Source organism: Peromyscus californicus, unplaced genomic scaffold, assembly GCF_007827085.1.
Source record: "Peromyscus californicus insignis strain IS unplaced genomic scaffold, ASM782708v3 Scaffold_16__1_contigs__length_79575227, whole genome shotgun sequence".
In the NCBI taxonomy this organism is placed as follows: Eukaryota; Metazoa; Chordata; class Mammalia; order Rodentia; family Cricetidae; genus Peromyscus; species Peromyscus californicus.
In genome coordinates, this window is record NW_026294458.1 from 1,643,032 (window position 1) to 1,656,495 (window position 13,464).

A 13,464-nucleotide genomic window follows, 5' to 3' on the forward strand; every position below is an offset into this window, starting at 1 on the left:
GTTATATGGTGAGACCTGTGTAGAAAGTAAATTAAAATAAAAGTAATACTAACAAAATTGAAGCCAGGCAGGTGGATCTCTGTGAGTTTGAGATCAGCCTGCTGTATAAAACAAGTTCCAGGACAGCCAGGACGGTTACACAGAAAAAACCCTGTCCCAAAAAACCTAAATAAATAAATAAATATAATAATACTAACAAAATTGATAAGACACTAGCTACTTAGTGTTGTGTAAAGGGGATTAACTTGGATTTTCTACCACTGAGCTGTATTCCAGGCTTCTTTTCTTACATTCTCTTTTGTGTTAATCAGCTTTCCACCACTGTGACAAAAAAGCTGAGGTAATTAGCTTAAGAGGTAGGGTTGATTTTGGCTCACAGGCTTGGGAGATTCATTCCATGATTGGCTTTGTTGCCTTTGCCCTGTGGTTTGACATGTACTAGAGAAAGCTTTTAACCTCCTGGTTGCCAGGAAGCAAAGTGAATAAGAAGTGGGTGCTATAGTCTTAGTATCCCTTAAAATGTACACCTCTAATAATATTACCGTGTTCTCCATCTTCTAAAGATTCTCCTACCTCCCAGTAACACTATGTCACTAGGTGGTATAGTTTTATGGAATAGCTGTCATATAGTTTGTTGTTTAACCGAAATTGCTAGCAATGTTTTACTCTACTAAGAAATATTTGAATAAATAGTTCCATAACTGATTAATTCTAAAATATAACCCCCTTCCCATTTAACAAATTTTTAATGATGAATAGAGCAGTAATTTGTTGTATTAAAGGCTGTTTCAATATTTAACAATGTAATCCTTGATTCTGGTTTCTCTAGACTTCCTCTTTGTCCCACTCCTCCTCCCACCCTAACTCCATTCCCTGGGGAATGCACCTCTTGATTCAGACCCAGGGCCACCCTAGCACTTTCCCACTACCCTTGCAGTCTTTCTTCCTAGCCTTTTTCCATTTCTTTGTGTCATGCAAAAAACCCACAGAAACACACTCTACCAGGGACCTCAGAGCTACCACACTTACTGAGGATCCAGAGTGAACACCAGCAACCAAAGAACAGAACACTCACCCAACAAAGAGAAAACGAGATCTTTATACCAAGAAACACCTCAAACATCATACCTCTAGATAACCTATATCCCAGTGTGAAAATGTAAACATGAACAGCCAAGACAACATGCCTCCTTCAGAAACCAGCAACCAACCCTATTGCAATAAACCCTGAAAATGCAATTTAGCTGAAGCACAAAACGTGGACTTCAAAATGCAATTGTGAATATGTTCAAGAACCTTAAAGAGGTCATTCAGTCCACCATTGCAAATCCCCAGTCTGATCCTCTGCCTTGAGCAGACCACCTACAGGTGCCTGCCTTCAACGTCTGCCTTCATTTCTTATAGACTGTGAAGATCCTCTCTACAGACCTAGCCTTCCTCCCTCACCTTACCCCTCTGTAACAGCTGCCAATTACTGGGGCATACTCTCTACCTGGTAACCCACTGGCCATACTTGCTCCATTTCAAATTCCTCAGTCTCATCTTCAGCCCTGTAGCAGACCACTTGGAGGAGCCTCTCCTGCCTCTGTGACCCCACTCACCCGAGACTCCGTTGATTCTTGGGACAGACCCAGCTTTTCCTCCTGTAATCCCTTTCAGCATTCCCCCTCCTAGACTACCTCCAATCTTTTGTGTCATGGCTAGAAATTTGCTCTACCCGGTGTCCCCAGTGTCCACACCTGGGAGCAACTCTCTTTTTTCTTGAAACACGGATTCTCTGTGTAACTTGGACCCTGTCCTGGAACTCAATCTGAGAGCAGGTTGGCCTCGAACTCAGAGATCTGCCTGCCTCTGCCTCCTTCCTGAGTGCTGAGATTAAAGGCATGTGCCACCACCGCCTGGCCTGGCAGGGACTCTTAAAACACTCCCTACTAGGCAATCCATTGCAACTACCAGAGAAGACAACACAAACCAAGGAAAGAAACACCCACCCAACAAAGACAACCCTATAGATCAGCAGTCCTCCCAAACCTAGATGCCTAGACACCAGCACAAAAGTACAATCATTAACACCCAAAATGATATGTCTCCACGAGAGGCCAATAACCCTACTTCAGTAGGTCTTGAGAAATGTAATATAGCTGAAGCAGAAGACTAGGATTTAAAAGTAGCTATTATGAATATGCTCAAGGACCTCAAAGAGGGTATGAATAATCCACTAATGAAGTCTGTGAAAAACACAAACAGGAGATTGAAATGATAAAGGTAGATCTGAAACTAGAAATGGAGGAAGAAGAAACTCAGGTCAATGGCACAGAAAATATTTTCAACAAAATCATAAAAGAAAATTTCCCTGACTTAAAGAAGGTACCTATCAAGGTCCAATAAGCATACAGAGCATCAAATAGAATGGAACAAAAAAGAAATTCCCTTCAGCACATAATAATCAAAACACTAAACATACAGAACAAACAATATTAAAAACTGCATGGGAAAAATACCAAATAATGTATTAAGTCAGACCTATTAAAATAACACCTGACTTTTCCATGGAAAATGTAAGAGCTATAAAGGCCTAGATGGATGCCCTACAAACATTAAGAGACCACAGATGCAGGCTCAGTCTACTATACCCAGCAAAACTTTTAGTCATAAATGATTGAGAAAGAAGATCATTCCACAACAAACCAAATTTAAGCATTATCTATATACAAATCCAGCTCTACAGGAGGTGACGGAGGGAAAACTTCAATCAGAAGCAGTTAACCACACTTAAGAAAACATAAGGAATAAATAATCCCAGACAATAATCAGAAAAGGGAGGAAAAGAACCCACACCATAACAACAAAATAACAGGAATCAACAAACACTGCTCATTGATAACTTTCAACATCAGTGGTCTCAGTTTCCCAATTAAAAAAAAATGGACCAATGTGGGAGACCAGCCCCCACACTTATTTACCCCAGGAACTCTTGAGGAATGAGGAATTAGAGACTTAGTTAGAAATAGAGGGGAGAGAAACAAAGAGAAAACATAGGATAGACTCGGGTGGGCCTAGATCCATATCCACAGGCCCAGAACTTTATTCCAGAGGTCTGTTTATAATAATGCCAAGGGGTGGAGCAAAAGACATCCCTCTTGCTAGTTAGACCCTTACAAAGACCTGATACCCAGGCCCATGGTCCAGTTAACCTCCCATGCAGTCCTGCTGGGTCCTGCCACTAGGAAACCTAATGGGCTCCAACAGGTCCCTCTTCTTATATTTTAAAAGAAAAAAATTCTTGATGCAACCACATCAAACTTAAAGACAAACAGGTTAACATAATTCTAATATAAATATTGCTATGCATCGTTATAATTTTCTCAATCTCACATCTTAAAGCAAACTCTTAATATTTCTTGCTAACAAAACATAGGATAAACTTCTGATATGTACATCTTAAACTTAAATGCTTTAACTTCACCAAACAATGGTGCATCAGTTTCAATAGGTTAGCATAATAATTTCTACAAACCTACTCTCAACCTGCAAACCTACTCTCAACCTACAATTTAGAACTATACAAAATATAACATTACTTTACTCAAGTAACACGAAAATATTTTTTAAATTAAATATACTGAGGAGTATTAACTCTCCCCCTTTTTTAAAAAAAACAAAACAAAACTTTTCTATTTAAACAGTTTCATTTTTACATAAACAATTCCATAAGCAGTTTATAAATCATCATTGTTGATAGAGTCTATATGCATAAGTAAATTCAAACTGTCCCATTGTAATGAAATCATTACTGTCCATTTTATTTTTTAAGTTCAAAAGTTCAAAAAGAGTTTTGTTTCCATTCCTAAAAGTTCCTTTGAGCACTCATAGACAGGGCCTGGCTTGTCAGCTGCCCTTAAGTCTGTGTATAGCTGTCAGAATTATAATGACTCTGAAGCAAACAGTTCTAAATAGAAGTCCCAGAACCAAAACTTTTTAGTTCAAGCAAGTTTCTCTGAAACCTCCACTTTTAGCTACTGCTGCGCTTTGCAGTCTGTAGCCTTCCATAACCAGTCTCAGAGCAGGCTAGAGCCACACAGGCTCAAGGCTCCTTCCGCTGCCAAGAGCAGAAACAGTGGCCTTCCCATGGCAAACCCAGCTTTGGGAGGAAAACTCATTACCGCTTACAATCCAAGTGCTCAGCAAACCTGGTCCCCGGAATTCTCTGTACGCTGTCTTGTTGCATGGCTGCCTCGATGCTGGGAGCTCAGGCTGTAGTCAGTCTTAGCAGTTCCTGCAGAGCCTCAGGCTGGCTGTTCAGCCTGAAGTACGGTTTTCATGTCCACAGCCTTCTGCTTTCCAGCGCGTCTCAGCTGCTTGTCAGGCACTGACACCTTCTCAGGTCCTGAAGCAGTCTGGTTTCTGCTGTCTCCACTGCTCACCGTTGCTCTGCTCACTGTTCATCATCATCCCCCTCCCCGCAACCTCTGGGTTTTCTCTGCCGTTTGTCTTTTTTGCGGTGTAGCGTCTCAAAGGTTACAGAACTTTACTGTTCATCTTTCCTGCAGTGAGGCATCTTCTGCAGGGCTTTCCAAACTTCTGCTTGTCGTTAACCTCTCTCATGGCTTAGCTTGGTTATTTTTCACTGTGGCTTTCTTTCAGTAGAAAACTTGTAGACCCTCGTGCATCTGCCATCTGCACAGTGTTGATGCCTTGAGGGTTTCGGCTGCCGAGACCCTCTGGCTGCTATTTTCTGAAGCTGGCTGTCTCTGGAAATGTTTCTTGTTGTTGTTGTTGTTGTTGGCTTTCTGGAACTGCCAAGTCCATAGTCCGCCATGGACATTGCTCTCCAAGTCCCAGGTTGGGAAAACCTATTCTAAATTACTTTTTTTTTAATCATATCCTTAAACCTAAGGCCTATATATTCTAAACCTACATTTCTCTGACTCATTTTATATTAAATCTATGACCTATTTAACCTACATTCTATAGGACTAAGCCTACTTAATAGACTACCTTATTCTTATTTAAACTTAATTTACAACTATTTCTTACAAGCTTATTATAGGATTACTTTAGATAGGACTATTCTACAAATCCTAATTAAGACCTACTCAAGCCTTTATATTTCTTGTTTTTTATAGATAAGAGAGAGAGACAGAGACAGAGACAAAGACAGAGAGAATTCTAACACTACAGCCTTGCAGCATTTTATTGTCTACCTATACACCCAAGAATAAAATACCGTTGCCTTTATTTTTCAACTCCTTATCGGCATGCCTACATTCGCAATGCCCCCTACAATCCTTTCGCCAAGCCCTGGGGATTTTTTTTTTTATCTTTTTTTGTCCCTGTTCAGGTGCCAACTGTAGGAGACCAGCCCCCACACTTATTTACCCCAGGAACTCTTGAGGAGTGAGGGATAAAGGACTTAGTTAGAGGGGGCTGGAGAGATAGCTCAGAGGTTAAGAGCCCTGGCTTCTCTTCCAGAGGTCCTGAGTTCAATTCTCAGCAACCACATGGTGGCTCACAACCATCTGTAATGTGGTCTGGTGCCCTCTTCTGGCCTGCAGGCAGAACACTGTGTACATAATAAAGAAATAAATCTTAAAAAAAAAAAAAAAAAAAAATGCTTTCCTTAAAAAAAAAGACTTAGTTAGAAATAGAGAATGGAGAGAAAACACAGGGTAGACTCAAGTGGGCCTGGATCCTTATTCACCAGCCCAGAATTTTATTCCAAAGGTCTATTTATAACAATGCCGAGGGGTGGAGCAAAAGACATCCCCCTTGCTAATTAGACCCTTACAAAGACCTGATACCCAGGCCAAGAAATGCAGACACCAAGGAAATGCAGAGAATCATAAGGAGATACTTTTAATAATCTGTACTCCACCAAATTGAAAACTTAAAAGAAGTAGATGAATTTCTTGGTATATACCACTTAAATCAAGATCATATAAGCAATTGAAATGGACCTATAACTCATAGTGAAATAGAAGCAGCAATTAAGTCTCCCAAACAAAACAGCTTAGGGTCAGATAGAGTCAGTACAGAATTCTAACAGACTTTCAAAGAAGAATCAACATCAATACTCCTCAAATTATTCCACAGAATAGCAACAGAAGGAACATTGTCCAATTCTTTCTGTGAGACCATAATTACTTTGATACCCAAACTATGCAAAGATCCAACAGAGAAAGAGAATTACAGATGAGGCAAAAATTCTCAATAAAATATTTGCCTATCAAACCCAAGAATACATCAAAAAGATGATCTATGATGAACAAGTATGCTTTATCCCAGAGATGCAAAGATTGTTGAACATATATAAATTGATAAATGTAATCCACCATATAAACAGATTGACATTTGACATGGTCATGCTCCTGTCAACAATGCACATTTGCTCAGGATTTCCTCCACTCTCCTACTGCAAAAGGTCTGTATTTCTGTTTTCTTCGTTTCCATCTTCCTATCTGTGCAGCTGCTGAGATTTACAGCTTACCTGCTCTGCTGTCTCTCTAACTAATTAAACTGCCCTGCAGCTTGAAAGAAAGGGAGGAATGGACAGGAAGGAAGGGAAAGAAAAAGAGACTCTCTTAGTTATCAGCTTTATTCTCTCTTTGAGCATATGTACCAGTACGTAGTGTTGTTACCTTTTCTGGGGCTCTGAAGGTTGCTATGTTTTGGGGTAGTGACCTATGAGAAGAATGGAGCAATATGGTGAGTGGAAGAAATGTCACAGTGAACAGTGTTCAGTGGGGAAGGAAACAGCTTGATTTTGTTCAGACAGATGGATTTTATAAGGCGATGCGGAGTTGAGCTAGAGAAAGTCTCTGTAAGATAGCAAATGCCGAACATATCTGATTAAAGAGCCCCACTGTCATTTGTTTCTGCATTGCTCATTGGAGGAGTTTTCCAATTTCTTCATTATCAAAAATAACACTAGATGTGGTGCAGCACACCTCTATTCCCACCTCTTCAGGAGAGGTAGGGGAGGAGGATCACAAGTTTCACTCCAGCTTGCGTTACATAAGTATGTTCCTGTCTCAAAGACCAAAAATTGGTAAAATGAACATTATTTACTATTTGCCATTATTTTATTGGATTAAAATTTCAGTGTTCAATAAAACCATAGGAATTTTAAAATATTTGTTAAAGATTAACATGCATATTTATTTGTTAAGTCTTTTTTATATGAGTTGCCAAATTGCTCTTTTAAATGATAGTTCTCATAAGTAATATTTGACAGTCAAGACTTGTGTTAGTTAGTCTAACTTTGTGTTTTTGTGACAATATCTTGACATAAACACTTTGAAGGACAGTTGTTTTGGCTCATTGTTTAGAGTCCATGGAGACCTGTCTCTATATATATCATGGTGACGGGAAGATGTGGCAGATCCCTTCACCTCATGATTGGCAAAAAGTGAGAGAGTGTCTCTGAACACAACAACATCCCACCAGGGACCAGTGTCTTCTAACTATTCTTAACCTTTTAAAAGCTGCAGAACTCCCAGAATAGCTACAGCAGTTGGGGCAAAGTGTTTAAAACAATAACAAGAGGGCAGGGATAGTACAGTGGCAGAGTGCTTTCCTAGCATGTGGGAGGGCCTATGTTCATTCCTACTAAATCAGTAAATAAATACATAAATAAACAAATGACCAGACCCTGTAAAGACCTTGTTACTGTCTACATGTGAAATTGAATTCTGTTTTGATTATCATTTAGTTCAAAGTTTGAACTAAGAAGCTAAGAAGAAATAGCTGCTGTTTTATTCATCTTTTCTTGAACTTTTTTTTTTAATTCTTGAAATTTTTGTTGAGTGTATATCATTACCTGTATTTTAAGAAAGAACTTCACATTCATTTTAGTAGAGTTAGGAGGAAATTCACACTAATATTTTACTGTTATTATTCCAAGGTACTGAAACACAGACTTCACTTTTGAAATCAGTGGCTTTCTTTTTAGAAAGCATAGCAACATGTGATGCTAGAGGAGTAGAACAACGCTTTTGCACAGGAGTGTCAACTGGCCCTCCCAGCCCACAAGAGGAAGAAAAATACAACTATAGTAAATGCACCATCTTAGTCCGGATTATGGAATTTACTACAACCCTGCTCAATGCCTCTCCAGAAGTTTGCAAGGTAGGATCTTACCTCTTGCTCTGTTATTTTCAAATTAGTACTTTATAATGGGAAGTGTTTTTAAGTTTCCCTTAGAACAGTGGTTCTCAACCTATGGGTCATGTCTCCTTTGGCAAACCTCTATCTCCAAAACTACTTACATTATGATTCATAACAGTAGCAAAATTATAGTTATTAAGTAGCAACAAAAACAGTTTTGTGGTTGGGGGTCACCACAACATGAGGAACTATATAAAAGGGTCGCAACATTAGGACAGTTGAGAACCACTGCCTTAGATCATTAGCCACAAGAGAGAAACATAGCAAAACTACATTGAGATGCCATCTTAGCCCAGTTCAAATAGTTATCACTAAGAAATCAAACAGTAACAAATACCAGTGAAGATGGGAGGAAAAGGAAATCAAATGCTGCTTTGCGGGGCAGAACCTGAAAGTGGGGTTCGATGGGAAAGTGCTTGCTTGCCATGTGTAAGCTATGGGCTCCATCTGTAGCACTGTAATGTCACTAAAAATAGGGATGTAAATTAGCCCAGCCACTGTGGAAATCAATATGGATATTGTTTAAAAACTAAAAGTGGAATCACCATATAGGACCCAGGCATACCATTTGGGTTATAGACCTAAAGGAATGAAAATCAGCATAGAGATGCCTATTGCCTCTCCTCCCCGCCTTTTTTTTTTTGAGACAAGTGAAAACTGTAACCATGACTGACTGGGACTTACTATGTAAACCAGAGTAGCCTGGAATTCACAAAGATTCACCTCCCTCTGCCTCCTGAGTGCCATGATTAAAGGTGTGGGCCTGGCTTTACCCATGCTTATTGCAGCAGTGTTCACAATAACAATTTAGGGAATCAGCCATGGTGCCATTTAGAGATGAATGGATAAAGAATGTGTGTGTGTCTGTGTGTTTTTATGCACCATGGATTATTATTCTTCAACCATAAAGAATAATGTAATATCATTTTCTGGAGAATAAATGGAACTAGAGATCATATTAAGTATCACATTTCCTGTCAGATGTGGACCAGGGAGGATGTGAAAGAACAAGGGTGAGGTCCTTTTAAAGAGGAGAAAAGGAGCCGGGCGGTGGTGGCGCACGCCTTTAATCCCAGCACTCAGGAGGCAGAGCCAGGCGGATCTCTGTGAGTTCGAGGCCAGCCTGGGCTACCAAGTGAGTCCCAGGAAAGGCGCAAAGCTACACAGAGAAACCCTGTCTCAAAAAACCAAAAAAAAAAAAAAAAAAAAAGAGGAGAAAAGGGGACAAAAGAGTGATGGAGAGTTCAGTGTCATTAAAGTGTGTTACATGTACATACAATATTGTCACAAGGAAACGCATTACTCTGTATAATTAATATTTGTTAATAATTTTTTGGAAGTGGCTTTGGCTCCTCTGAGACTTTCCATTACAGGAAATTACCCTTATTTACTTTGATGAGTAAAAACTACATGTATTTATCATCTACACCATGATATTTTGTTCATGTATGTATGTGATTAAGTCAAACCAATTACCATCTCTATTCCTCATCCCCTCACGTATTATCCCATATGTGAGAACATTTCAAGTGTGGTTGTAGCAGTTCTCAAGCATGCATTGTTGTTAACTGTAGTTACCACGGTGTACAATCTATTTGAAAATAAATGCTGAACATTCCTAATCAGAAAGTCAAATATCTGAACTGTTCCAAAACTTGAATATCAAACTGTCTCAGGTTTTGAAGGATTTTGGTTTTTAGCTTTTCAGAATAGTGATGTCATGTGATAGAATATCTATCCAGATATTCTAAAATTAACAAAATAAAATCTGAAAATCTTTAGTTTCAAGCATTTTAATACTCTTCAATTATTTTGAGAAACTCTGCCAAACTGTCAGTATTGTGAATATTCCCAGCCTGTGGACCTTGAGCTACTGGCTAAGAAGCACTTTTATTCAACCCATCTTTTCTCTTTGTAGCTCCTGGAGAAGGATTTGTGTAACACAAACCTTATGAAAGTCTTAGTGAAAATGCTTTGTGAGCCCATGAGCTTAGGTTTCAATGTTGGCGACATCCAGGTTATGAACCATCTTCCTAGCATTTGTGTGAGCCTGCTGAAAGCACTAAAGAAGTCCCCGTACAGAGACGCACTGGAGACTCAGCTGAGGGAGAAAGTGACAGTGCAGAGGTGGGTGCTCAGACCATGCTCACGGTTACTGTGATTTCGGTCTTCACACATCCAGTGTTCCTGACATCCATGTGCACAGCTGCAATGTCCTCAAGCAAGGCACTTGTCAGTGCGCACGTGCAAGCATGCACTCTTGTGTGCGTACAAATGATCTCATATGTTTTTCTGGAAATCATGAACTTTATTAATTCCTTTCCTGCATTTAGAATGGGAGAGAACAATAGATGTGCATAGCACTACATTTGCTGTCCATGGCTGATGTGTCCTGTGAGCCTTCTTCTGGTGTTACCTTGTGTTTTCCAGGACTGTGTAAATGAGTTTGAGGGTCAGGTGATTAGTAAATTTATGACAACACATGAAATTCCTTAGTGTATTCTTACCTGGTTTTCTGTTTTTCTCACGGCCAGTATTGAAGAGCTCTGTGCCATTAACTTGTGTAACTCTGATGCTGGCCGAGAAAGGACCAAGTTGCTGTCTGTCTTATCAGCCTGTAAACAGCTCCACAAAGCTGGCTTCTCTCATGTTATATCGCCATCTCAGGTAACCATAATTAATTTATTTATATGTACCCTTAGCTTTGTTATAGTAATTTCATTATGCTAGTACAAATTGGTATTTATATTATTTGTTTAAAATATTTTATATACAGAATATACTGAAATAGAAATTATAGAACACTTGTACAGGTGTTGGCTAGAATGTGAATATGAAAGTAAAGATAGAATGAAAGAAGAATAAAGGACAATTGAAATTTTAGTAACCTAAAACATTTTAAGAACCAGTTGCTGAAGTCCTGTATCACAGAAACACATGAATGAAATCTGTAGCTTAAAAAACAAAGCTGCATTAGAGTTTTGCTAAGCAATGGAAAATAGTTATCAGTGTTAGCTAACACATATTTTTTAACTGAAGAAGTGACATTGTATGTTTGTGTTAAACACCTTTTCTCACCAGGCAATTCATGTCAACTTTTCCTTTAGTCTACAGCATTGAATCATTCCATTGGCATGAGACTGCTCTCTTTGGTTTATAAAGGTATTGCACCTACAGAGGAAAGGCAGTGCCTGCAGTCATTGGACCCCAGCTGTATGAGCCTGGCCAATGGACTCCTGGAATTAGCTTTTGCCTATGGAGGACTGGTAGGGAAATCAACTGCATCCCACACTACCTATCTAGTGACTTATATAACTTACTTGTGGTGTCTCTCAAAAGTATAAAATTTAGTTAGTAAAGTCATAGATGGACATGTATGTTAATTAACTTTTGAACTTTCTTTTTTTGAGGGAGAGTTTTCAAGGCAGGGTTTCTTTGTGTAGCTCTGGCTGTCCTAGAACTCGCTCTGTAGTCCAGGCTGGCCTCAAACTCACAGAGCTCCACCTGCCTCTGCCTCCCAAGTGCTGGGATTAAAAACATGAGCCACCACCACCCAGCTCATTTACTGACTTTTTAAGACTCTCTTCTTTAATACTTTTTTAGAAATAAAAGCATAACATTCATAAATGGAAGTTTTCTGTCTGGCTTTGTTTCCAAAGGGATTTTAGGCAAAGAACATTTTGTCACTAAAGTTGACCTATGTTGACATGTCTCTTTATCTCTCCTTATTCCATTCTTGGAATAGATGACTAAAGGGACCCTGGAGGGTAATCCCTGAGGCACCCAAGGCACCATGACCAAAGTCCTTATGACTCTGAACTGAGCAGACCTGGCCTCAGACAAACTGCTGTAGCTGAGATCTGCAACCAGTCTATGTGTTTGTTCCATTCCATCCTCCTTATCACTTCTCCCATTGCAGGAACTTCTTTGTGTCATTGATGTTCTCAATTATACTTCAGTTGTCCTAAACAACTTATTCATATTAGACTATTCTATGAAAAGCAGCAAGATTTTTCTGGAAATTTGGTAGCAGTATCAATGTAGGAGCTTTCTCTCGTAAAGAGAAACTTAGAAAATAGTAGTTAAATTAAATATGTATTATTTAAATGAGCCCTGACTTCACATATCACACTCTTTAGAAGGCTCCTTGTAGACTTAATGTGTACCCACTACCTTAGGGTATGGATTTGCTGGTATGTATGTTCTTCTCTCTTCCTTAGTGTGAGCACCTTGTGATTTTGCTACTGAATTCAGCGCTGTTGACTACAACGCAGTATTTGGGCAGTTCACAGAGAAACATCAGCTTCTCCCATGGGGAATATTTCTATAGCTTGTTCTCAGAAATAATTAACAATGAGCTATTGAAAAATCTTGATATTGCTGTATCAGAACTCATGAAGTCATCAGCAGATAATCCCAAAATGGTAAGGAATTTTTCCTATAAATATTTTCTTACCTAATGCTCACAACAGGGTTTTTATGTTTCTGATGGTTTTTCTTAAAACCTGATTTCTTTCTGGAAGATGGAAAGATCTGCTAATGTGTGAAAATAAAATCTATAGAAACAAAATATAGTCTTTATCAAGCTAGTATATGTTAATAGATACTAAGACTTTCGTTATTTTTTTCCATTCCCTCAAGCCCCTTAAATCTCTGGGCCTAACTCTATAAGAAACAACACTGTAGGATACTGACTTTTGCTAGAATGTCATATTTGAGCTTTCACATGTGTCATGTGCTCAGCAGTGTTTGTTCCAACACCACCTGTAGGCTGGTCTTCCGCACTGCTAACCTGTCTTTAAAGCACTCACAGTTTTAGTGTAATGCCCTGTTTTTCTGCATGTTCATGCCACAACCCTCTTTGCCTCATCGTAATAACCCTTTAGAGAGTGATAGTTAATGTATTTGCTCTTTGTTTGCTTAACTTAGGGAATTGTGTGGGTTGTTTGGTTTTTGTTGTTTTTCATTATTTTATTTCATTTTGAGACAGTCTCACTATATAGGCCTAGCTGCCAAGGAGCTTATTTCATAGACCAGGTTGGCTTCAACTTAGCAGAGATCCACCTGCTTCTGCTTCTGCCTCCCAAGTGCTGGGATTAAAGGTATATGTTACCAAGCTTGGCCTACCTTACAGGACTGTGAAGTGTTACTGGCAATGTGCTCTGTACATAGTCAGAAACTGTTAGTATATTCAGAGAGTTACAATTTCTACTAGCCTGACCTTTTACACATACCATCCTTGTCCATTGCCAAGAAAAGTCACCTTTACTGCCTCTGTTTCTTCCCTACAGCTCTCTG

At 39.2% G+C, this 13,464-nt stretch overlaps 1 protein-coding gene across 2 annotated transcripts in view; it reads left to right on the forward strand.

The window, feature by feature from the left end:
* Prkdc (protein kinase, DNA-activated, catalytic subunit) overlaps positions 1-13,464 on the forward strand; it is a 237,871-nt gene that overhangs the window by 85,575 nt on the left and 138,832 nt on the right. For both annotated transcript variants that reach the window (XM_052739941.1, XM_052739943.1), the window contains 5 exons: positions 7,904-8,127; positions 10,085-10,293; positions 10,701-10,833; positions 11,274-11,432; positions 12,387-12,590. In XM_052739941.1, coding sequence (XP_052595901.1) covers positions 7,904-8,127; positions 10,085-10,293; positions 10,701-10,833; positions 11,274-11,432; positions 12,387-12,590 — 929 coding nt within the window. The remainder of the gene's footprint in view (positions 1-7,903; positions 8,128-10,084; positions 10,294-10,700; positions 10,834-11,273; positions 11,433-12,386; positions 12,591-13,464) is intronic.